The sequence below is a fragment of the Pan troglodytes genome, chromosome 5 (assembly GCF_028858775.2).
Source record: "Pan troglodytes isolate AG18354 chromosome 5, NHGRI_mPanTro3-v2.0_pri, whole genome shotgun sequence".
Classification (NCBI taxonomy): domain Eukaryota; kingdom Metazoa; phylum Chordata; class Mammalia; order Primates; family Hominidae; genus Pan; species Pan troglodytes.
In genome coordinates, this window is record NC_072403.2 from 95406440 (window position 1) to 95431282 (window position 24843).

At 37.5% G+C, this 24843-nt stretch overlaps 1 protein-coding gene and 1 pseudogene across 2 annotated transcripts in view; one reads left to right on the forward strand and one right to left on the reverse strand.

Moving 5' to 3' along the window:
- Positions 1 to 24843, reverse strand: part of ME1 (malic enzyme 1) — a 214394-nt gene that overhangs the window by 167386 nt on the left and 22165 nt on the right. For both annotated transcript variants that reach the window (XM_518610.8, XM_063813239.1), the window contains exons 2-3: positions 22974 to 23107; positions 13866 to 14015 (exon numbers count right to left, since the gene is read on the reverse strand). In XM_518610.8, coding sequence (XP_518610.3) covers positions 13866 to 14015; positions 22974 to 23107 — 284 coding nt within the window. The remainder of the gene's footprint in view (positions 1 to 13865; positions 14016 to 22973; positions 23108 to 24843) is intronic.
- Positions 6675 to 7784, forward strand: LOC107975212 (glyceraldehyde-3-phosphate dehydrogenase-like; annotated as a pseudogene).

A 24843-nucleotide genomic window follows, 5' to 3' on the forward strand; every position in this document is an offset into this window, starting at 1 on the left:
CTCTAGATGAATATGGAGAGCCGATGAACTGTTACTTTATATTTTTAATGGTATTTTACAGTAAAAGATAAGTTTCACTGCCTTGAAGATTTATATGTCTACGCACAAATTTAGACAACCCTTAGATCTTGATGTAAAGAACTGATGTTTGAAACATGTCTACATTTTTTCCATTCTCCAAATTTTTCCTCATTAAGGCAATGCTTAGGAAAGAAGACAGTTTGGTATTTTAAACTACTTCTGGGCACTCACTGAATTTCCAGTACTTAAGATATAGGATACTCTACCTCACTCCTATTTAGCACAAGTCATATATACATTTTCATAAAAATAACTTTTATTCTGCTTGGAAAAAATAATTAGTTTAAATTCATAATTTAAGAAATCATCATCTATATCTCTATAATAAATAAAAATCCACTTTTAATAAATAATTATCTTTAACTACAAAATCAACTGAGGTAACAGTTAAGACTTGAATTAGTCCAGACATTCCATCTGACTTGTTTCATATCTTTGAAAAAAATTACACCATGTATTTCTTTTTCTCATACCTTAAAGTAGGGGTAAGCCAGTTTCAAGGGAAATGAAATAAATGGACCAAATAATATTACAGAATAAGTATAAATCAAAATCAAAGGCTTATTACCATAGATAAATAGTGAAAATGTTTTTAATATTTAACATTAAAATGATCACTTTTCTGGAAGCATTAAAAGCTAGTTGCCCTCTTAAACATCAACTATTTGATGTTTAAGAGAATTTCTAGAAATGCAGACAATTATAACAAAATAAAAAATAAAAGTCACACGCTAAACCAGAACTATAAGCCAAAAATATTCCCTGGTCTTCAAAAGTTTCCTAGATATTCCTAAGGATTCTAAAGTAGTTTAATTTAAAAAAGGCAAATCCAATTAAAAATAGTTCTGGTTCACCTGGGCAGCTCTAGTATCCAGGACTACCTAAAGGTTTAGGACTGCCTCTCACCCCTTCCCAGAAACTCCCATTCTGGTCCATGAAAAAAGGCTAGCTCCACACATCTCAGAATGAGAGGACCTAGGACAGCAAGGCATGTCTACTAACCTCTGGGCACTGAATCAACTGACAGTTTACATTATAATTGTCAAATAACAAGTAGAATAGCATTAAACTATTGAAAGTTCCTGCAACAGACTGAATGTATCCCCTCAAATTCATGTATTTTGAAATCCTGACCCCCAATATGATGGTATTAGGAGATGGGGCCTTTGGGAGGTGATTTAGGTCATATGATTAGTGCCCTTTATAAAAGGGACCCCAGAGAGCTCTCTGCTTTCTGCAACGTGAGGAAGTAACAGGAAGCTGGCAGTCTACAACCCAGAAGAGGGTCCTTACTGGAAAGCAACCACGCTGACACCCTGCTCTCAGACTTCCCAGCCTCCCCAGAACTGTGAGAAATGAATTTCTGTCACTGATAAAGTACCCAGTTTATGGTAGTTTATCATAGCAGCCCAAATTGACTAAGACAGTGCCACAGTCTTATTTCAAGCATTAAAAATTTAATTTGCAGTTATTAAAACTGGCTGTGAAACCATGTTTCTTTTCCATAAACAACTTAGGCTCATTTTACAATCACTGAGTTATTGAAGTACTTATAGCTTAATCAAGCAAAACTACCATACTATACAGTATATAATTAAAATAGATACATGAAGAAAGCCAGGTAGATTTAAAACTAGAGAAAATTTATAAAGCAAGAACAATATGAAAGTTTCATTATATTAACCTCTCCTTTGATAGTATAATTATAATCTGTACTATACAACGAGAACATTTTTGGTTAAAGGAGTATTAGCTTTGGAAAGGTTTCTTTTTACATTTATTCTTTTTAAGCTTCTTTTCTTGCTGCTATTTCACAAATTAAACATCAATTAAAACTGACACCCTCACCATATAAGACAACACTATGGGCTATACATCTGCAGAAACTATATGTTTCCATATAAGTAAACATTATTTAGACCCTCATGTTTGTATACATCTCCATTTCTAATCATGGTCATGATGGCATACTAGACATACTTCCTCACATGAAATTACATATTAAGTAATAAAGAAAGCTTAGTCCCCACAATTTAAATAATGAATACTCTACTTCAAATCCTTTTGGGATTCTAAAGGAAATAAGTATAAAAATGCATTATTAAATGTAGAAAAAATATTTTAATATTTTGTTTTGGCTGATTTTAATATTTCCTTTTATGCATTTTTCAAAGAATTTTCTAGGAAGACATAAAGCAACATAATGGAACAACTTATTGACTAATTCTTTTTAACAATTACTTTTGTTGATAGTCTGTGACATTGCCAAAATCAAAACAGATACCATTCGTGCAGCACATATAATATGCAAGTTAAAATGTTAGGACATTTTAACTACATCATCTACCAAGTTCCAGATCCATATATTTAATTGACTATTAGACCCTTCTACTTGGAAGTCCGAAACACATTTAAAATTTAGCATGTCCCAAAAATAAACTTTCTTTTCTTTTTCTTTCCTTTCTTCCTTCTTTCCTTCCTTCCTTCCTTCCTTTCTTTTTTTCTTTTTTTTTTTTGGACAGGATCTCACTCTGTCCCACAGGCTAGAAAGAGTGCAGTGGTGTAATTACAGCTCACTGCATCCTCAACATCCCAGGCTCAAGCAATCCTCCCACCTCAGCCCCCTGAGTAGGTGGGACTATAGCACGCACCACCACACCAGTTGATTTTTGTATTTTCTGTAAAGACGGGGTTTCACCATGTTGCCCAGGCTGGTCTTGAACTCTTAAACTAAACTGATCCGTCTGCCTTGGCCCCCCAAAGTACTGGGATTACAGGCATGCACCACCACATCTGGCCCCCCAAATGAACTTTCTATCTCTCTCAAATATTCCAATATTCTGAAATTTGGTACATGATACCATAATCTATTTGATCAAGAAACCTGAGAGTTAAAATTATACCAGTAACAATAACCACCATTTGAGAATATCTACTTTGTGCCAAGAATTAGGCTATGTATACTACTTTATTAAATCTAATTCTCACCATTCAAAAGACTCACAAAATAGGTTATTATTCTAAGAAACTTGGCTGTAAAGAATCTTTTTTGATTTCATTTAATTCTGTTTTTCTCCAGTTAATTCGAGCACTGAATACTTTTTTCATCATAACTTTTTGGTGAACAAAAAGTACTATCTAATCAAACTTTGGAAAATGCTTCTTTTAAAAAGACTATCACCAGCAAACTGTTGTATTAGCTCATTCTGTTTGCCAAAATCAAATCAGTGGTGCCCTGTATAAGGATGAGTGAATGAGGCCAGATGTGGTGGTAATCCCAGCACTTTGGGAGGCCAAGACGGATGGATCTCTTGAGCCCAGAAGTTTGAGACCAGCCTGGGCAACATGGTGAAACCCCGTCTCTACTAAAAAAATACAAAAAAATAGCTGGGCATGGTGGTGCATGCCTGTAATCCTAGCTACTTGGGAGGCTGAGGCAGGAGAATCACTTGAATCCGGGAGACAGAGGTTGCAGTGAGCAGAGATTATGCCTCTACACTCTAGCCTGGGTGACAGAGTGAGACTCCGTCTCAAAAGTAAAATAATAATAATAATATTTCATGTCCTCACAGTCTGATTCCTTAGTGTGTCCAATTTCTTTAATATCTATTATTTATGAGAATTTGCCTGTTAGCATAATACACTTAAACAGTAGGAGAAATAAAGATTATATGAATACTTTATATTTTTTCTGTGTGAGTGAATGAATAAAGTAATTCTAAGTTACAATTTCTCTGAGATAGCAAACAACATATACTAATTGAACACCAACCAGGCATTAAATCTAAATAGCATGAGAAATACAAGAATAATTTATAAAATATGATCCCTTTTCTCTAGAATTTTACTTACAATATAGTTGAGACAAAATGAATGGTAAAATACCAAAAAAACAGATCAAGCATATTTTGATAGAACATTAGAAATATCAAAAGTAGGAACATGAATAATTGCCAAATACATGGTATAATAATATGTAGCTAATCAGAACTCAAAAGAGAGGGAGATAAATCTTAGAAAATGCAGTGTAAAAATACAGTAGGTAGAAATATTTCCAAAGAAGTTATATGAATCTGCTTCAGCTATCCATTACATATACCTGCATTATCAATTTGCAGAAAACTTTTCTTTAAAAAAAAGTTTCACAAAATACAGGTAACTTAAGTAACACAGGAAGCTCAGCAGTCTGCAAAAATTAAAAAAAAACTGTCTCTAGCTTCCAAAAATCACACCTCTATGTACAAACTAACCACAATTAGGCACACTGACATAAGCAGATTGCACTACCAAATACTGGAAATTCTGCAAGAATTAAAATGATTTCGGCACATGGGAATAAGACAATCCAAGCGAGCCCAAAAATATTCTTAAAAATGATTATCTATGACATCTGAAAAACCCACATAAAGTATCTATGCCAAAAAGAAAAGAAATTCCACACAAAACCAATAAATGAGTATCCCAGCAGTCATTTAGAAAAAAATTAGAAATACGGTTATTCATACAAGAATTTATTTTGGCATACCTAGCCAGATTTTAATGCCATATTCAAAATAAAAAAATCTAGCCACGGAAAAGTATCACAGCATTAAGATACATACTTAAAAGTATGATCAAAAGATATATTTGTTTGTAACTATGTTAAGCTCAGTACTTGAAGTACTTTTAACCCTTAATTTTCACTATGTTCCTAAGTGCTACCACCAAAACCATACACAGTAAGTATTAATAGAATAAGGGGTATAATTCTCCTCTTCACTTTCTGAATGTCTTAAAATACCTGCTGTTGTAGTAGATAAGGTTTACTAGACACTTTTCCATTTTGGCTTAAAAATAAAATTCATCTATATGTTAATGGAAGATCCATCATTCACATCATTCACACATCCACAATTCCCTTTCTAATTAAATACAACACCTAAATTTAAGCCACATAACACAATTTCAAACAGGATTTTTTTATAATTATAGGAGAAGCCATAATTATTTTACTGGAAAACTTCAAAATCATCAAAAGTTCAAGAAAATATACACACTAAATTGCAATATGACAGAAAACTGTCATGAAGAGATCATACAGAAATGGATTTAGAAACTTTGCTTTCTCTAGCAGTAAAGCATTCCTTACTTAAATTTCAAATATTACAGAAAAGTTGAAAGAATAATACAACAAATACCTCCACCTAGATTCAACATTTGTAAGCATTTTGCCACAAATGCTTTCCTACCTCTACCCTCTTCCCCATTTCTTCCTCTCCCCCTCCCCAGCCACCCATCTCTCTCTATATATATACATATATACATACATAAAAACACATACTTATATAAGTTTATATATATGTAAACATATTTATTTCTAAGAAAGTCCCCATAATCAAATACATTAGTACTTCTACAGAAAAACAAATGACAGTAAGTGAGATAAATAGACTATTATAGTCTTATAAATCCAGTTTACTGCTGGACTTATAAGACTATATATAGTCTTTGGTACTGCTGCCAATGATTTCAGATAAGATCAGGTTTTGTCCCAAATGAGATTTTTTTACAGTCTTGATTTTCAAAGTTTTGGAATTCAAAAGTATGGATAAGATGCGGCAGGCTGTAGTATTACTCCCAATTTACAGATGAGGAAACCGAAGCACAGAAAAGTTAAATACCTTATACCAGACTACAACAAGTGGCAAAACCAGTAAGTAAAAATAGGCTACCTACTCCAGAGCCCATACTTCCAATCACTACTCTAGGAAGCTTTCAGTCCAGCAGAAAGTCTTTGTGGCTGTCTTCATTTTTATCCAGAATCTGGATTTTAAAACTTACCCCTAACTCCATTATTACCCTCCTAATCTGAACCACTATCATCTCTCACTGGGTTTATTTTAATAGTCTCCTAACAAGGGTCCCTGATTCTTCTTTTGCTTTAGTCTATTCTCAACACAGCAACCAGAATGCTCTTTTTAAAAATACTAGATCATGTCATGTAACTGCGTAAGACCATTTAGGGCTTTTCATTTAGCTAACAGTAAAAGCCAATGTTCTTCCAAACAGCCTACAGGAAGCCCTAAGACATATACCCACTCATTGACCCACCTCTGTGAACTCATCCCCTACTCTCCCTCTCTCTCACTCCACTCCAGACACAGTGGTCTCCATCCTGCTCCTGGTCTCCAGGCATGTTCCCACTGAGGGCCTTGGCATTGGCTGTTCCTTCTGTCTGGCATGTTTCCACTCATATCTACATGACTTCCTCCCCAACTCCTCCAATATCATCTTCCAATGAGACCCACAGTGTCCACTCTGTTTAAAATTACAACTGCCTCCTGCAAAGCAACTGACACTCCTGATCCCCCTTTTCCTGTTCTCTTTCTCCATAACACTTATCACCTTCAAACATTCTAGACAATTTATTTATTTTATATGTTTGTCTCTTCTTCTTTTGGAATATATATATGCACACCAAAGTGTCCTAAGCCTGAGAAAACCATCTAATATAGTAAAAGCTCTCAAAAAATAATTGTTGCAGCTCTCTGCTCCTCCCATTCAACAGACAGCTGCATCTTCTTGTGCATTGCCAGCTGCATCCCTGAGACACCATGGTGAAGGTGAAGGCTGGAGTCAACGGATTTGGTTGTATTGGCTGCCTGGTCACCAGGGCTGCTTTAAACTCTGGTTAAGTCGATATTGTCGCCATCAATGACCCCTTCATTGACCTCAACAACACTGTCTACATGTTCCAGTATAATTCCGCCCATGGCAAATTCCATGGCACCGTCAAGGCTGAGAACGGGAAGCTTGTCATCAATGGAAATCTCATCACTATTTTCCAGGGGCAAGATCCCACCAAAATCAAATGGGGCAATGCTGGCACTGAGTACATCATGGAGTTCACCAGCATCTTCACCACCATGGAGAAGGCTGGGGCTCACTTGGAGGCAGGAGCCAAAACGGTCATCATCTCTGCACCCTCTGCTGATGCCCCCATGTTCGTGATGGGTGTGAACCATGAGAAATATGACAACAGCTCAAGATTATCAGCAATGCCTCCTGCACCACCAGCTGCTTAACGCCCCTGGCCAAGGTCATCCATGACAACTTTGGTACCGTGGAAGGACTCATGACCATCGCTGCCACCCAGAAGACTATGGATGGCTCCTATGGGAAACTGTGGGGTGACGGCCATGGGGCTCTCCAGAACATCCTCTCTGCCTCTACTGGTGCTGCCAAGGCTGTGAGGAAGGTCATCCCTGAGCTAAACGGGAAGCTCACTGGCATGGCCTTCCGTGTCCCCACTGCCAACATGTCAGTGGTGGACCTGACCTGCCGTCTGGAAAAACCTACCAAATATGATGACATCAAGAAGGTGGTGAAGCAGGTGTCAGAGGACCCCCTCAAAGGCATCCTGGGCTACTCTGAGCACCAGGTGGTCTCCTCCAACTTCAACAGACACCCACTCTTCCACCTTCGATGCTGGGGCTGGCATTGCCCTCAACGACCACTTTGTCAAGCTCATTTCCTGGTATGACAATGAATTTGGCTGCAGCAACAGGGTGGTGGACCTCTGCCCACAGTGTGGCTTCCAAGGAGTAAGACCCCCAGACCACCAGCCCCAGCGACAGCACGACGGGAAGAGAGCGGCCCTCACTGCTGGAGAGTCCCTGCCACACTCAGTCTCCCACCACACTGAGAATCTCCCCTCCTCATAGTTTCCATGCAGACCCCCTAAAAGGGAGGAGCCGAGGGAGCCCCACCTTGTCATGTACCATCAATAAAATCCCCTGTGCTTGCCAAAGAAAAAAAACTTGTTGCTATTGAGATTTCTATCGACTTCAACTCAAATACTTCGTTTGATTCAAGCCCTTCTACATTTCTTATCATTGTTAGTACTTAGTATCTCTCAGAAACAAAATTTCAATAAACATCCTTGAATTTAAAACAGCTTTTTATTATGCTTGTATTAAGATTCTTTATATAGAAATATATTTTTTGGACACGCACAGATGTTTATAATACATTACCCAGAGAAGACAGTAAGGCAAGAAATAGTTCATACAGTATGATCCCTTCATCTATAAGGAAAATACTGTAGGTTTCTTGCCTATAGTAAGGCAAGAAATAGTTTATGTAGTATGATTCCTTCATCTACAAGGAAAATAGTATGTATTGTGTCTGTCAGCGCTTTTTGGTATGATGACATTATGCATTTTTAAGTTTCTTCCTTCTGAATATTTGTTTTATTATTTTTTCAATAATGAATATATAATTATTTGTATAGTTAAAATAATATTCTTATATACCCAGAAAACAATTACTTTGCAATACAATTAACAGTAAATTCTAACTCCTTTTCTTCAATGAAAAAAAATTTAGTCATTGTTAACGTAACTATTACATAAATGTAACATGGATATGCGCTATTAATGTAGTTTAGTATGAAGTTTGATGGAACAAATAAGACCTATTGTATATTTCAGAACAGCTAGAAGAAGATAATCCGAATGTTTCTAGCATAAAGAAAAGATAAATATTTAAGGTGATAGATATCTCAATTACACTGATTTGATCTTTACAAATTATATGAATGTATTAAATTATCACATATATCCCCAAAATATGTATATCTAATATGTATCAATAACAAAATTTTAATGTAGTTTAGATCATCTATAGATACTTATCTAATTATTCTCTTTATACAAAGGGATGATGTGGCCAACTCTTTTCTTTATACAAAGGGTAATGCAGCGCAGTATGATAAATATTACCACTATATCAATACAGCTACATGGAAATCCACATTCAATATTGCTTTCCGATAATACCTCTGAAATATTCCTTTTAAGGACAGTACTTTCAATAGGCTTTTGTGTTTGTGGTAGATACTTTAAACATTTCTTTTTTATCTTTAAATTCAGAGCCAAAAGTAGAAAGACATATGCAACTTGAACTTTTGTTATTGCTGTTGTTAAAAGTATTAATATGTATTTATTCCGATTGTTTCTTCTTTCAAAAAGTATTGAAACTAATATAATGAATAAGTAGTGCTAGAAAAATTGTGTTCTATATTTTATGCATCTCAAAGGTGACTACTATTTCATTTAAGGGAAAGAACAAAAGAGCTACTTTAAGATCATTTAATTTTGACTCAATTTAGAAAGTAATATTCTCATTTCAGAAAAATTTGGAATCTTTGTTTTAACTTGTAAAAATATACATGTAATAGTGGTAATTAACATATCAAAGGCAAGCTTAATTATGATCAGTATTACTTTTTTGTTTTTTTGGTTTTTTTTTTTTTGAGATGGAGTCTCACTCTGTCATCCAGGCTGGAGTGCAGTAGCAATCTCAGCTCACTGAAGCTTCTGCCTCCTGGATTCCAGCAATTCTCCTACCTCAGCCTCCCTAGTAGCTGGGATTACAGGCAACTACCACCACGCTCAGCAATTTTTGTATTTTTAGTAGAGATAGGGTTTCACCATGTTGGCCAGGCTGGTCTCGAACTCCTGACCTCAGGTGATCTGCCTGCCTCAGCCTCCCAAAGTCCTGGAATTACAGGTGTGAGCTACCATGCCCAGCCAATCTCTTTCAAAACAAAAAGGAAATTAATTTACTATCTGTAAAAGGGAACCCAAATTGATTTGGAAATACTTTCTATTATCTTAAATCTTTTCTTTTTTTTTTTTTTTTTTTTTTTTTTTTTTTGAGACAGAGTCTCGCTCTGTTACCAGGCTAGAGTGCAATGGCGTGATCTCGGCTCACTGCAACCTCCACTTCCCAGATTCAAGCGATTCTCCTCCCTCAGCCTCCTGAGTAGCTGGGACTACAGGCACATGCCACCATGCCCAGCTAATTTTTGTATTTTTAGTAGAGATGGGGTTTCACCATGTTGGTCAGGATGGTCTCAACCTCTTGACCTCGTGATCTGCCCGCCTCAGCCTCCCAAAGTGCTGGGATTACAGGTATGAGCCACTGTGCCTGGCCAAATCTTAAATCTAGAGAGAAATCTAGAGACTGGAAGTCCTAGCCAAAACAATTAGGGAAGCAAAAGAAAAAAAAAGGCATCCATATTAGAAAGGAAGAAGTTAAATGGTCTCTGTTTGCAGACAATATCATCATATACATAGAAAACCCTTAAAACTCCAACAAAAAACTGTTACAACTAATAAATTCAGGAAAGTTCCATGATACAAAATCAACATATAAAAGTCAGCAGTGTTTCTAATACACTAACTATAAACTATCCAAAAATATCAAAAAAGCAATCCCATTAATAATAGCTACAAAGGCTGGGTGTGGTGGCTCATGCCTGTACTTTGGGAGGCATTTTGGGAGGCTGAGGCGGGTGGATCACTTGAGGCCAACAGTTTGAGACCAGCCTAGCCAATGCGGTGAAACCCCATCTCTACCAAAAATACAAAAATTAGCCAGGTATGGTGGTGCGCACCTGTAATCCCAGCTACTCAGGAGGCTGAGCCATGAGAATCACTTGAACCCAGGAGGCAAATGTTGCAGTGAGCCAAGATCATGCCACTACACTCCAGACAAAGTAAGATTGTCTCAAAACAATAATAATAATAATGATAGCAACCAAAACAACAAAATACTTAGGAATAAATTTAACCAAAGAGGTGAAATATCTGTATGTGGAAAACTACAAAACATTGATGAAAAAAATTTAAGAAGACACAAATAAATGGAAAGATGTTCCATTTCATGGATTGGAAGAATTAATATTGTTAAAATGACCACACTACCCAAAGAGATCTACAGATTCAGTATAATCCCTATCAGAGTTCCAATGACATTTTTTCACAGAAATATAAAAATAAAGATAAAAAAATTCATATGAACCACAAAAGGCCCCAAATGTCCAAAGCAATCTTAGGCAAAAAGAACAAAGCTAGAGGTATCATACTACCTGATTTCAAAATATACTGTTAAGTTACGGTAATCACAACGGCATGGTACCAGTATAAAAACAAACACAGAGACCAAAGAAAGAGAACAGACAGCCCAGAATGAAACAGAATAGACAGCCCAGAAATAAATCCATGCATTTTCAGTCAACTGATTTTTTACAAAAGTGAAATGGAGAAAGAACAGTCTCTTCATTAAATGGTGACGGGAAAACTGGTTTTCCAAATGCCAGAGGAATGAAATTAGACCCTTATTTCACACCATATTAAAAAAAAATCAACTCAATAGGTAAAGAAAAATGTAAGACTTGAAACTATAAAACTTCTACAAGAAAATTTAGGGGAAAAGCCTCATGATAGTAGTTTGGGCAAAGATGTTTTTAGATATGACCCCAGTGGCATAGGCAAAAGCAAAAATAGACAAATGGAATTATAATAAACTAAAAAGCTCAGCACAGCAGTCAGTCAACAGAGTGAAGAGACAACCTATGGAATAGGAGAGAATATCTGTGAACCATACATCTCATAAGGGATTAATTCAAAATATATAAGGAACTCAAATAACTCAATAACAAGAAAACAAATAACATGTTCTTAAAATGAGCAAAATACCAGAATAGACAGTTCTCAAAAGAGGACATATAAATGACCTACAGGTTTATGAAAAATTGCTCAACATCACTAATCATCACAAAAATCAATTCAAGATGGATTAAAGATTTAAACGTTAGACCTAAAACCACAAAAACCCTAGAAGAAAACCTAGGCATTACCATTCAGGACATAGGCGTGGGCAAGGACTTCATGTCCAAACCACCAAAAGCAATGGCAACAAAAGACAAAATTGACAAATGGGATCTAATTAAACTAAAGAGCTTCTGCACAGCAAAAGAAACTACCATCAGAGTGAACAGGCAACCTACAGCATGGGAGAAAATTTTCGCAACCTACTCATCTGACAAAGGGCTAATATCCAGAATCTACAATGAACTCAAACAAATTTACAAGAAAAAAACAAACAACCCCATCAAAAAGTGGGCGAAGGACATGAACAGACACTTCTCAAAAGAAGACATTTATGCAGCCAAAAAACACATGAAAAAATGCTCATCATCACTGGCCATCAGAGAAATGCAAATCAAAACCACTATGAGATATCATCTCACACCAGTTAGAATGGCAATCATTCAAAAGTCAGGAAACAACAGGTGCTGGAGAGGATGTGGAGAAATAGGAACACTTTTACACTGTTGGTGGGACTGTAAACTAGTTCAACCATTGTGGAAGTCAGTGTGGCGATTCCTCAGGGATCTAGAACTAGAAATACCATTTGACCCAGCCATCCCATTACTGGGTATATACCCAAATGACTATAAATCATGCTGCTATAAAGACACATGCACACGTATGTTTATTGCGGCATTATTCACAATAGCAAAGACTTGGAACCAACCCAAATGTCCAACAATGGTAGACTGGATTAAGAAAATGTGGCACATATACACCATGGAATACTATGCAGCCATAAAAAATGATGAGTTCATGTCCTTTGTAGGGACATGGATGAAACTGGAAACCATCATTCTCAGTAAACTATCGCAAGAACAAAAAACCAAACACCGCATATTCTCACTCATAGGTGGGAATTGAACAATGAGATCACATGGACACAGGAAGGGGAATATCACACTCTGGGGACTGTGGTGGGGAGGGGGGAGGGGGGAGGGATAGCATTGGGAGATATACCTAATGCTAGATGACGAGTTAGTGGGTGCAGCGCACCAGCATGGCACATGTATACATATGTAACTAACCTGCACAATGTGCACATGTACCCTAAAACTTAAACTATAATAAAAAAATAAATAAATAAATAAATATAAGTAAAAACAAAACAAAACAAAAAAAAAAGAAATTAAAAGCACAGTGAGATATCACCTCACACTTGTTAGAACGGCTATACCAAAAAGATGAACAATAAGTATTGGCGAGGAACCTGAGGAAAGGAAACTCTTATTCAGTGTTCAGTGGGAATGTAAACTAGTAAATCTATTATGGAAAACAGTATGGAAGCTTCTCAAAAAATTAAGAATAGAACTACCAAATGATCTAGTAATAACACTGCTGGGTACATATCCAAAGGAAATGAAATCAGTATGTCTAGGAGATATCTGCACTCACTCCCATGTTCACTACAGCATTATTCACAATGGCCAAGATATGGGATCAAGGTAAGAGTCCATCAACAGGTGAATGGATAAAGAAAATGTGGTACACATACACATAGGATACCACTCAGCCTTAAAGAAGAAAGAAATTCTGTCATTTGCAACAATACAGATGAACCTTTAGGATATTACGTTAAGTGAAATAAGCCAGACACAGAACGACAAATACCACATGATCTTATATGTGGAACCTAAAAATAGTCAAACTCATAGTAGCAAAGAGAAGAATGGTAGTTACCAGAGGATAGGAGAAAGGTAGGGGGAGCGGGTTGCGGGATTAGGGAAATGCTGGTTAAAAGGATACAAAATTTCAGTTAAACAGGAGGAATGAGTTCAAGACATCTATTGTACCACATAGTGACTATTGCTAAGGATAATTTATTATATACGTGAAAACTGCTAAAAGTAGATTTTAGCATACTCACCACAAATAAATGATATGAATGTGAAATAATGCATATGCTAATTAGCTTGATTCTACCATTTCACAATGTATACATATTTCAGAACATCCTCTGTACATCATAAATATATGCAATTTTATTGTCAAATTTAAAATAATAATAATAAATTTTAAATTCATTAAAAAACTTACAAAAATAAATAAAGACACAAGTTGCATTTAAAATAAAAGTTGACATACCTTGGCTTCCGAAACACCAAACTATATTGTTGGCAAGCCAGACCCACAGTGGGAGTATAAACAATAGGCATGAATTTCTCAATGTCAGATGTCAGCACTCTATAAAAGAGTTTTTCATTTCTATCTTGGAGATCCATTAAGAGAAGATACCTGTAAAAATTGGACATAATTAGATCTACATCCCATAAAGTCATGAAATAGCTACTTAGAAATCTAATTAAATATTTTCAACCAAGTATAAAGTACATTTAGGTTACATAGAAAACATCTGATTAAAAAAGACTTAAGAAATATTCTTTTCTTTTTCTTTACGACAGAGTCTTGGCCAGGCACAGTGGTTCATGCCTGTAATCCCAGCACCTTGGGAGGCTGAGGTGGGCGGATCACAAGATCAGGAGTTCAAGACCAGCCTGGCCAACATGGTGAAACTCCGTCTCTACTAAAAATACAAAAATGGCCGGGCATGGTGGCTCACGCCTGTAATCCCAGCACTTTGGGAGGCAGAGGTGGGTGGATCACGAGGTCAGGAGTTCAAGACCAGCCTGGCCAACATGGTGAAACCCCATCTCCTGAGTAGCTAGGATTACGAGGGCATGCCACCACACCCGGCTTATTTTTTATTTTATTTATTTATTTATTTATTTATTTATTTATTTATTTATTTATTTTGAGACAGAGTCTTGCTCTGTCGCCCAGGCTGGAGTGCAGTGGCATGATCTTGGCTCACTGCAACCTCTGTCTCCTGGGTTCAAGCGTTTTCTCCTGCCTCAGCCTCCCAAGTAGCTGGGACTACAGGCATGCACCACCAAGCCCGGCTAATTTTTTTTGTATTTTTAGTAGAGACAGTTTCACCATGTTGGCCAGGCTGGTCTTGAACTCCTGACCTCAAGTGCTCTGCCTGCCTTGGCCTCCCAAAGTGCTGGGATTACAGGCGTGAGCCACCGCACCCAGACAAGAAATACCCTTAAATATTGCAAAGAATAAAGAACCATAAACTTAACTAATATCATGCAAACATTAAAATCATTGCTGAAATAGCACAGTTTTATTTAATACTTGAAGAGACTTTATCCCTATTTTAAAAGAGATGAAAATATAACTATAGATTTAGTATTAACTAAGTTAATAGAAAGATTTCATCCTTTGACTTGCAGTATTGAATAACCAAGGGAAATGACATACAGGAAATAAGTAAGAGAATGTAACACTCATCCTAAAAATAACTAAGGTAAGGAAGTTCAAGAAACTTTTCTTTGTATCTGTATCTTATGGCCTTTTTCTTTCTAGAAGCATTTCTGACCCAGAGTTATCTTTGTAAATGTAAACCTCTTCATGATATCTGTAACCTTCAATAGTTTATAGAATAAAACGTAAACTGCTCAGTTCAACTTAAAAGAATCTTGCAAAACTACTCAACAATCTTACCAGCCATTTTGAATTGATTTTCATTCCCTAGAATAGTTGAAAATGCACAGAATTCTGAGTAAGAGATGCATGGATTCTAATGTTTGGGCAATTAGATAGACATAACCCAGAAAATAAACATGTGGAAGACAAAGAGTTTAACTTTAGACATGATAAAATTAATTTGGCAATGTGGAAATTAGCATTGCTAAATCAATGGTCCATTCTCAGACCTCATCTTACCTATCAGAATATTTGACACAGGAGATATTTCTTAGGGCTCAATACACTTTCTTTCATTGACTTCCAATCTATCATATTCTCATGGTTTTCCTCCTATCTCTCTGGTCATTCCTTTTCTGTTTCCTTGCTGTTTTCTCCTTGATATGGTTTGGGTGTTTGTCCCTTCCAAATCTCATGTTGAAATGTAATCCCCAGTGTTGGAGGTGGGTCCTGGTGGGTATTTGGATCATGGGGGTGGATACCTCATGAATGGCTTAGCACCAATCCCTTTGTGATGAGTTCTTGCTCTGAGTTGATGTGAGATTTGGTTGGCACTTCCTTCCTATCTTGCTCCTGTTTCCACCATGATTGTAAGCTTCCTGAGGCCCTCACCAAGGCAGCAGATAATTGGTGCCATGTTTGTACAACCTGCTGAACCATGAGCCATTTAAATCTCCTTTCTTTATAAATTACCCAGCCTCAGGTATTTCTTTATAGCAATGCAAGAACAGACTAACATACTCCTCTTCTCTGAAAGCTTTCTAACACTCATGTGAAATACATGAATAAATTGTGTTGGCTTTACTTTCAAAATATATCCAAAATCTGACCACCTTTATTGCTACCACCCTAGATCTAAATCACCATCATCTCTTGCCTGGATTATTCTAATGGTCTCCTAAAAGCCATCCCAGCCTACATTCTATTCTCAACATTGCAGCCAGTCTTTCTGAAATTATAGCTTAGATCATGTGGCTCTTCTGGTCAAAAACCTCAAGAGGCTACCCTTTACATTCATAGTATAGCAGAAGTCTTTAGTAGACTACAAAGCCATACCTAATCAACCGCCCATTACCTCACTAACTTCCTTTCCCAATTTACCATTCTTTCCCTAACTCATTCTGCTCTAGACACAAGTCTCCCTGCTGATTCTTGAACACGCCAGCTACAAAACGCTGTTCCTCAGATTTCTTCATGGCTAACTGCTCCACCACCTTTGATTATTTGCTCAAAACTCACCTTCTCAATGGAGATTACCCTTATCACCCAACTCAACAATGCAAACTGGCCATAACTCCCCTCAGCATTCTCAGCTCCTCTTTACCCTGCTCTACCTTTATTTCCCCCATCCCAAGACATTAGCCATTTTCTAGCATATTTTATAACTTACCAATTTGTATTACTATTTACAAAATTTAATAATTTGTATTTAAAAATAAGCCAGGCATGGTGGAGCATGCCTGTAGTCCTAGCTACTTGGAAGGGTGAGGCAGGAGAACTGTTTGAGCCCAGGATGTTGAGACTACATAGAGCTATGGTCACGTCAGTGCACTGCAGCCTGGGCAATAGAGTGAGACCCTTTCTCAAAATAATAATAATTTTTAATAATTTATGTAAATTTCATGAGGTCAGAGATCATTGTCTATAACCCCAATATCTAAAAGAGTACCTGACACTGAGTTGATGTTCAATATATATTGAGGAACAGTCTGTAGCAAATATATGAAGGTCACCAGCTCTTAGCAGGTAGCTGATAAAATGGCCCAGGAAAAGAATATAAAGTAAGGACACAAGCAGCTAAAGGAAGATGTTATGGAACAAATGAAAGAGAAGGTTGCGAAGGAGTTTAAAAAGAAGCAACTGTATACACGTCGGACAAACTGAGTCAGCCTCTTTGCCCAGCCACCCCATCACATCCACTGGGCTCATGAACAAAGTGGCCATGGTGGCAGGGATAGAGGTTATGCATAGGCTCAGCAATATGGACTTTCACTCACCAAGGCCAACCTGGCTATTATAGCCACTTCTGAGTGTTTAATCTGCAGCAGAGACTAACACTGATTCCCTGATGTGGCACCATTCTCCAGGGTAATTAGCCAGCTAGCTACCTGGTGGCAAGTTCATTACACTCAACAGCTTCCATTATGGGAAGGACAACTTTTTTTTCTGGCATAGACCCTTAGTTTGGATCTAGATATGCTTTCCCTGCATGCAATGCTCCTGCCAAAGCTACTATTCATGGACTTACAAAATGCCTTACCTACCCTCATGGTATTCCACACAGCATTGCTTCTGATCAAGGAACTCACTTTAGAGCAAACGAAGTGTGGGGAATGAGCACATGCTCATGAAACTCACTAGTTTTACAATGTTTCCCAACAATCTGAAGCAACTGGCTTGACAGAACAGTGGAATGTACTTTTGAAGACTCAGTTACAGTACCAGCAAAGTGGCAATACCTTGCAAAGCTGAGGCAAGGTTCTCCAGGAGGCTGTATGTGCTCTCAATCAGTGTCCAAAAAATGGTGCTGTTTTTCTCATAGCCAGGATTCATAGGTCTAGGAATCAAGGGGTGGAAATGGAAATGGCACCTCTCACTAACAACCCTAGTGTCACACTAGCCAAATTTCTCCTTTCTACCCCTGTGACTTTATGCTCTGCTGGTCTAGAGGTCTTCATTCCAAAGGGAAGAATGTTTCCATCAAGAAACACAATAATAAACCCATTGAACAGGAAATTAAGACTGCCACCTGACCACTTTGAGCACCACATGCCTCTGAATTAACAGGCCAAGAAAGGAGTTACTGTGCTGACCGGGAAAAATTGATCCTGACTACCAAGAGGAAACTAAACTGTTACACTACAGTGGAGGCGGGAGAGAGTATGTCTGAAATACAGGAGACCCCTTAGGGTAGCTCTTAGTATTACCATGCCCTGTGATTAAAGCTAATGAAAACAACAATCCAATTCAAGCAGGATTACTAATGGCCCAGACCATTCAGGATTGAAGGTTTGAGTCACCCTCACCAGGTAAAGAACCACAATCAGCTGAGATACTTGCTGAGGGCAAAGGGGATATGGATTGGGTCATGGAAAAAGGTAGTTATAAACACCAGCTATGACCATGTGATCGATTAAAGAAAAAGAAGACTGTAATTGCCATAAGTATTTCTTGTTTTGCTATTAATATGTGTGTATACATATATAAGCAAAAATCCATATGCAAATTTCAGAAAATATCATTTTCTTCCTTCTCTTATCACCTTATCTGATAACATAAGATATACTGACTCTGCATCATAGTATTTAAGTACTGCTAATATTACATCATAGTGTTTAAGTTAAGGAATATCGATGAGAGTAAACATCACCAAAGGATTTGGCATCTTCTTTTGAGGATAGGGTTGGTGCATTTTTGGTTGTATGCAAGATAGTTTATTGTGTTAGGTGGAAGTATGGACCTTGTTATTGCCTTTATTCAAAGATTAAGTATGATTTGAGGAGATTCATATGGGTGGTGTCATAGTCCATTCAGTTTGCTATGACAAAAATACCATAGACTAGGTAGCTTATGAACAACAGAAATTGATTTCTCATAGTTTTGTAGGCCAGGAAGTTCAAGGTCAAGCTGCCAGCAGATTCTGAGCCTGATAAGGACACATTCCACATAGACAGCACATTCTCGCTGCATCCTCACATGAGGGAAAGGGAAAGTCAGCTTTCTTAGGCCTCTTTTATTTTTTTATTTTTTATTTTACTTTAAGTTCTGGGATACATGTGCAGAATGTGAGGTTTGTTACATAGGTATACATATGCCATGGTGGTTTGCTGCACCTACAGACTGTCATCTAGGTTTTAAGCCCTGCATGCATTAGGTATTTATCCGAATGCTCTCCCTCTCCTTTCCTCCACCCCACGACAGGCCCTGGTGTGTGATGTTCCCCTCCCTGTGTCCATGTGTTCTCATTGTTCAATTCCCACTTATGAGTGAGAACATGTGGTGTTTAGTTTTCTGTTCCTATGTTAGTTTGCTGAGGATGATGGTTTCCAGCTTATCGATGTCCCTGCAAAGGACATTAACTCATTCTTTTTAATGGCTGCATAGCATTCTATGGTGTATATGTGCCACATTTCCTTCATCCAGTCAGTCTATCATTGATGGGCATTTGGGTTGGTTCCATGTCTTTGCTATTGTGAATAGTGCCGCAGTAAACATACGTGTGCATGTGTCTTTATAGTAGAATGATCTATAATTCTTTGGGTATATAACCAGTAATGGTATTGTGGGGTCAAATGGTGTTTCTGGTTCTAGATCCTTGAGGAATCGCCACACTGTCTTCCACAATGGTTGAACTAATTTACACTCCCACCAACAATGTAAAAGCATTCCTATTTCTCTACAGCCTCACCAGCATCTGTTGTTTCCTGATTTTTTAATGATCGCCATTCTAAGTGGTGTCAGATGGTATTTCATTGCGGTTTTGATTTGCATTTCTCTAATGACCAGTGATGATGAGTTTTTTTTCATGATTTTTGGCCGCATAAATGTCTTCTTTTGAGAAGTGTCCGTTCATATCCTTTGCCCACTTTTTGATGGAGTTGTTTTTTTCTTGTAAATTTGTTTAAGTTCTTTGTAGATTCTGGATATTAGCCTTTTGTCAGATTGACAGATTGCAAAAATTTTCTCCCATTCTACAGGGTGCCTGTTCACTCCGATGATAGTTTCTTTTGCTGTGCAGAAACTCTAAGCTCTTTGGTTCAATTAGATCCCATTTATGAATTTTGGCTTTTGTTGCCATTGCTTTTGGTGTTTTAGTCATGAAGTCTTTGCCCATGCCTATGTCCTGAATGTATTGCCTAGGTTTTCTTCCAAGGTTTTTATGGTTTTAGGTCTTACGTTTAAATCGTTAATCCATCTTGAGTTAATTTTTGTATAAGCTGTAAGGAAGGGGTCCAGTTTCAGTTTTCTGCATATGACTAGCCAGTTTTCCCAACACCATATATTAAATAGGGAATCCTTTCTCCATTGCTTGTTTTTGTCAGGCTTATCAAAGATCAGATGGTTGTAGATGTGTGGTGTTATTTCTGAGGCCTCTGTTCTGTTCCATTGGTCTATATACCTGTTTTGGTACCAGTACCATGTTGTTTTGCTTGCTGTTGCCTTGTAGTATAGTTTGAAGTCAGGTAGCATGATGCTTCCAGCTTTGTTCTTTTTGCTTACAATTTTCTTGGCTATGCAGGCTCTTTTTTGGTTTCATATGAAATTTAAAGTAGTTTTTTCTAATTCTGTGAAAAAAGTCAATGGTAGCTTGATGGGTATAACATTGAATTATAAATTACTTTGGGCAGTATGGCCATTTTCACAATATTGATTCTTCCTATCCATGAGCATGGAATGTTCTTCCATTTGTTTGTGTCCTCTCTTATTTCCTTGAGCAATGGTTTGTAGTTCTCCTTGAAGAGGTCCTTCACATCCCTTGTTAGTTGTATTCCCAGGTATTTTATTCTCTTTGTAGCAATTGTGAATGCGAGTTCATTCACGATTTGGCTCTCTGCTTGTCTATCTTTGGTGTGAAGGAATACTTGTGATTTTTGCACATTGATTTGATATCCTGAGACTTTGCTGAAGTTGCTTATCAGTTCAAGGAGTTTTGGGGCTGAGAGGATGGGGTTTTCTAAATATAAAATCATGTCATCTGCAAACAGACTATTTGACTTCCTCTCTTCCTATTTGAATATGCTTTATTTCTTTTTCTTGCCTGATTGACCTAGCCAGAACTTCCAATACTATGCTGAATAGGAGTAGTGAGAGAGGGCATCCTTGTCTTGTACTGGTTTTCAAAGGGAGTGCTTCCAGCTTTCGCCCACTCAGTATGATATTGGCTGTGGGTTTGTCATAAACAGCTCTTACTATTTTGAGATATGTCCCATCAGTACCTAGTTTATTGAGAGTTTTTAACATGAAGGGATGTTTAATTTTATCAAAGGCCTTTTCTGCATCTATTGAAATAATCATGTGAGTTTTGTCATTGGTTCTGTTTATGTGATGGATTACGTTTATTGATTTGCATATGTTGAACCAGCCTTGCATCCCAGGGATGAAGCCAACTTGATTGCGGTGGATAAGTTTTTTGATGTGCTGCTGGATTCGGTTTGCAAGTATTTTATTGAGGATTTTCACATCGATGTTCATCAGGGATATTAGCCTGATGTTTTCTTTTTTTGTTGTGTCTCTTCCCAATTTTGCTATCAGGATGATGCTGGCTTCATAAAATGAGTTAGGGAGGAGTCCCTCCTTTTCGATTGTTTGGAATAGTTTCAGAAGGAATGGTACCAGCTCCTCTTTATATTTCTGGTAGAATTCAGCTGTGAATCCATCTGATCCTGGGTTTTTTTCGTTGGTACTCTGGCCTCTTCTTTTTAGAGTACTAATCCCATTTCATGAGGGTGCCATTTTTATGACCTAATCATCACCCAAAGTCCTCACCTCCAAATAACATCACACTGGGGATTAGATTTCAACGTACGAATTTGCAGGGGGACACAAACACTCAATCCATAGCAAACATGGTGTATCAACATTTGGTCAAACACTATTCTGGATGTTTCTGCACAGGTGTTTTTGGATGAGATTAACATCTAAATTGGTGGACTTAAATAAATCAGATTACCCTCCAAAATATGGGTGGGCCTCCTCCAAATGGCTGAAGGCCTTAATAGCACAGACAGACCTCCTGTCTAGCAAAAATAAATTTTGCCAGTGCACTGCCTTTGGACTCAACTGCAACTCTTCCTTCAGTCTTCAGCCTGACAACCTACCTGAAGATTTTGGATTTAACAAGCCTTCTCCCTCCCCTTCTTTCTCCCTCTATCCATTTATATTTATATTTTCATTCATACACACACACACACACACACACACACACACACACACACACATCCTATCAGCTCTGCTTCTTCGGAGAACCCTGATTAACACCCTGATTAACACCAACACTTATTTGATATTGAGTTGGCTACCTCTTTTAACCCTCATAACAATCTTTTCAAATAGCTGTTGTTCTCTCTAATCCATGGATTAAAAAAACTAAGGTCTACAAAGGCTTAGTACCTTAGTAAGAAAGAGTGGAGTCAAAAACAGACAGCAAAGCAGTTACAGCCGCCATGGCAGGGCCTGTAGTGATTGCTCAAGGATCTACTGCTAGTGAGATAGAGCCTGAATTTCAATCTAAGGTTATCTAAACCCAAAGGTAGGGAAAAATATTATCTTTATCTTTGTGCAAATACAGAAACTGAATACACTATCCAAAGTAAGTGACCTAAACTTGCAACTGTGTTGGAACAGAGACTGGAGGCTAGAAAAGTGTGCTTTCAACTACAAGATACTTAAAGTGTGACTAAAAGCCACTCTAACCTGTTTTATTCTGTTCAGGATGGCATTTCCTCATCATTTACTTTTGCAGTATCATATGATAAACATGGTCTGTCTGAGCACGCAGTTTAGAAAGCAAAATTTTATTTCATTCAAATGTTCCTAAAGAGAGTAAATTTTTTAAAAACATCATTGTGTTTACAGGCAAATTCTTCTCAAAGTTGGCTACCCTTTCCAAATCATTAAATGTTTTCATTTTCTCACCCAATAAAAAATAAACTAGACAACTGCATAAGAGAAATATAAAAACCACCTTCAGCAATGTGTTACCTGTCAAAGTCAGAGTTCAGATGCTCGAAATTTTTTACTACTCTAAGAACCTGGATCTCCTGACTGTTGAAGGAAGGTGGCAACAATCCATGAATGTTCAATTGCTGTCTCTCTTCCAGGGTAAAGGCCAAGTCCTACAGAGAAAAAAAAAACACACACACACAACAGTATTTGAGAGGAAAATAGACAAAAAGCATACATATAAAATCTGACAAGTATATGCAATTAAAAATCCGAAGTCTGCGTCACTGGAAGCATGGCCGTGTGGCTGTGAGTAAACCATGTAAGCTCTCCATATCTCAGTTTCCCTATCTGTAGAAATTAGAATACTATAATATTTCAGAGCTGTGCCACTCAGAGATAATTAGGATAAAATCAGATGATGAATGGAAGGAAACTACTTAAAGACACAAAAATGAAAGAAGATATAATCATTATTATCAATGTCAGTACATATAAAAATAAAAAGTCATTATTAGAAGAGATTTTAAAATTATGAATGTGAGTAAGTCACCTGTGACCTGCTGTGATTCCACCTTTAAAATAGGTCAGGAAATGCCTTATATGATTCTGAGTTACCTGTTTCAACATTCCTCTCCCAAGTTGTAGCCTTTGATTCTTATGTACTCCTAGGCATACAAAACTTCTCACCATTGTCCATACATACCACACCCTTTTATTCTTCCATGGCACATGGTCAAGATATTCTTCCCTGTTTCTCTGCCCTTTATGTCTTACCTCAAATGCTTCCTCCTGTCTAAAGCCTCAGTATATCCATTACAACCCTATTATTATACCTATGTTACCTGTTTACATGAACATTGATTGTATAAAACAAATGATAATAACAAGCTATGAAGCTCAAAAACATGAAAACTAAATAGAAATTATGCATTGATGCATAAACCATAATGGACCTAAGATATTTGCTGGCATTAATACAAGACAAAGTAATATCAGAGCAGCTCCCGTAGTCATTAAGAAAATGATGTGGTAGATTGGGATAAGGAGTCCCTCTGGAGAGGCATCTGATTGGAGACACTGAAGCCCAAGAGACTTCTTTATCTAGACTATGACTGCTGTTCCTCTGGGTCCAGGATAAGTACACCAATATGATATGATAGTTGGTGTTATGGTCTGAACATTTGTGTCCCCCAAAATTCACATTGAAATCCTCACCCCCAAGGCAATGGCATAGGAAGAAGGGCCTTTGGGAGGTGATTAGGTCATGAGAGCAGACCCCTCATGTATAGGATTATTACCCTTATAAAAGGTACCTCAGAGAGCTTTTCACCCCTTCTGCCATGTGAGGACACAGCAAGAAGACCACTGTCTACAAATAAGGAAGCAGACCCCTCACCAAACACCAAATTTGCAGTACCTTGATGTTGGACTTCCCAGCCTCCAGAGCTGTAAGAAATAAATTTATTTTGCTTATAAGCCACCCATTACATGGTATTCCGTTATGGCAGCCTGAAGGGACTAAGATAGTTAGTTTTGCTCATTGTAACTACTGCTATCTCTAATCAACCTGGATAGGTAAGAATGTGTTCATTAACTTTGCACTGAGTGATTCTATAATCATTCCTCTGTCCCTGAAAGCTTCTTGCAATGACAGAATAGTGACTCTTGAGTACTTATAAAGTGTATTACTAGAGGGAAAGGAGAGACAATTCGGTTCATCCCACAGGGAGGTGACAAACCCTGATTGGTTAGGAATAAACACGTCCAACCCCAGGAAGTTTGTGAAAGAGGTCAATGAATGAACAATCCTCTCTTTCTTCTAATTTTTCATATAGATATACCCATTAATTCATGTCACTGATGGAAAGGTTTGTGTTTAATTAGCCTCCTGGGTTGAGGGCCAGAC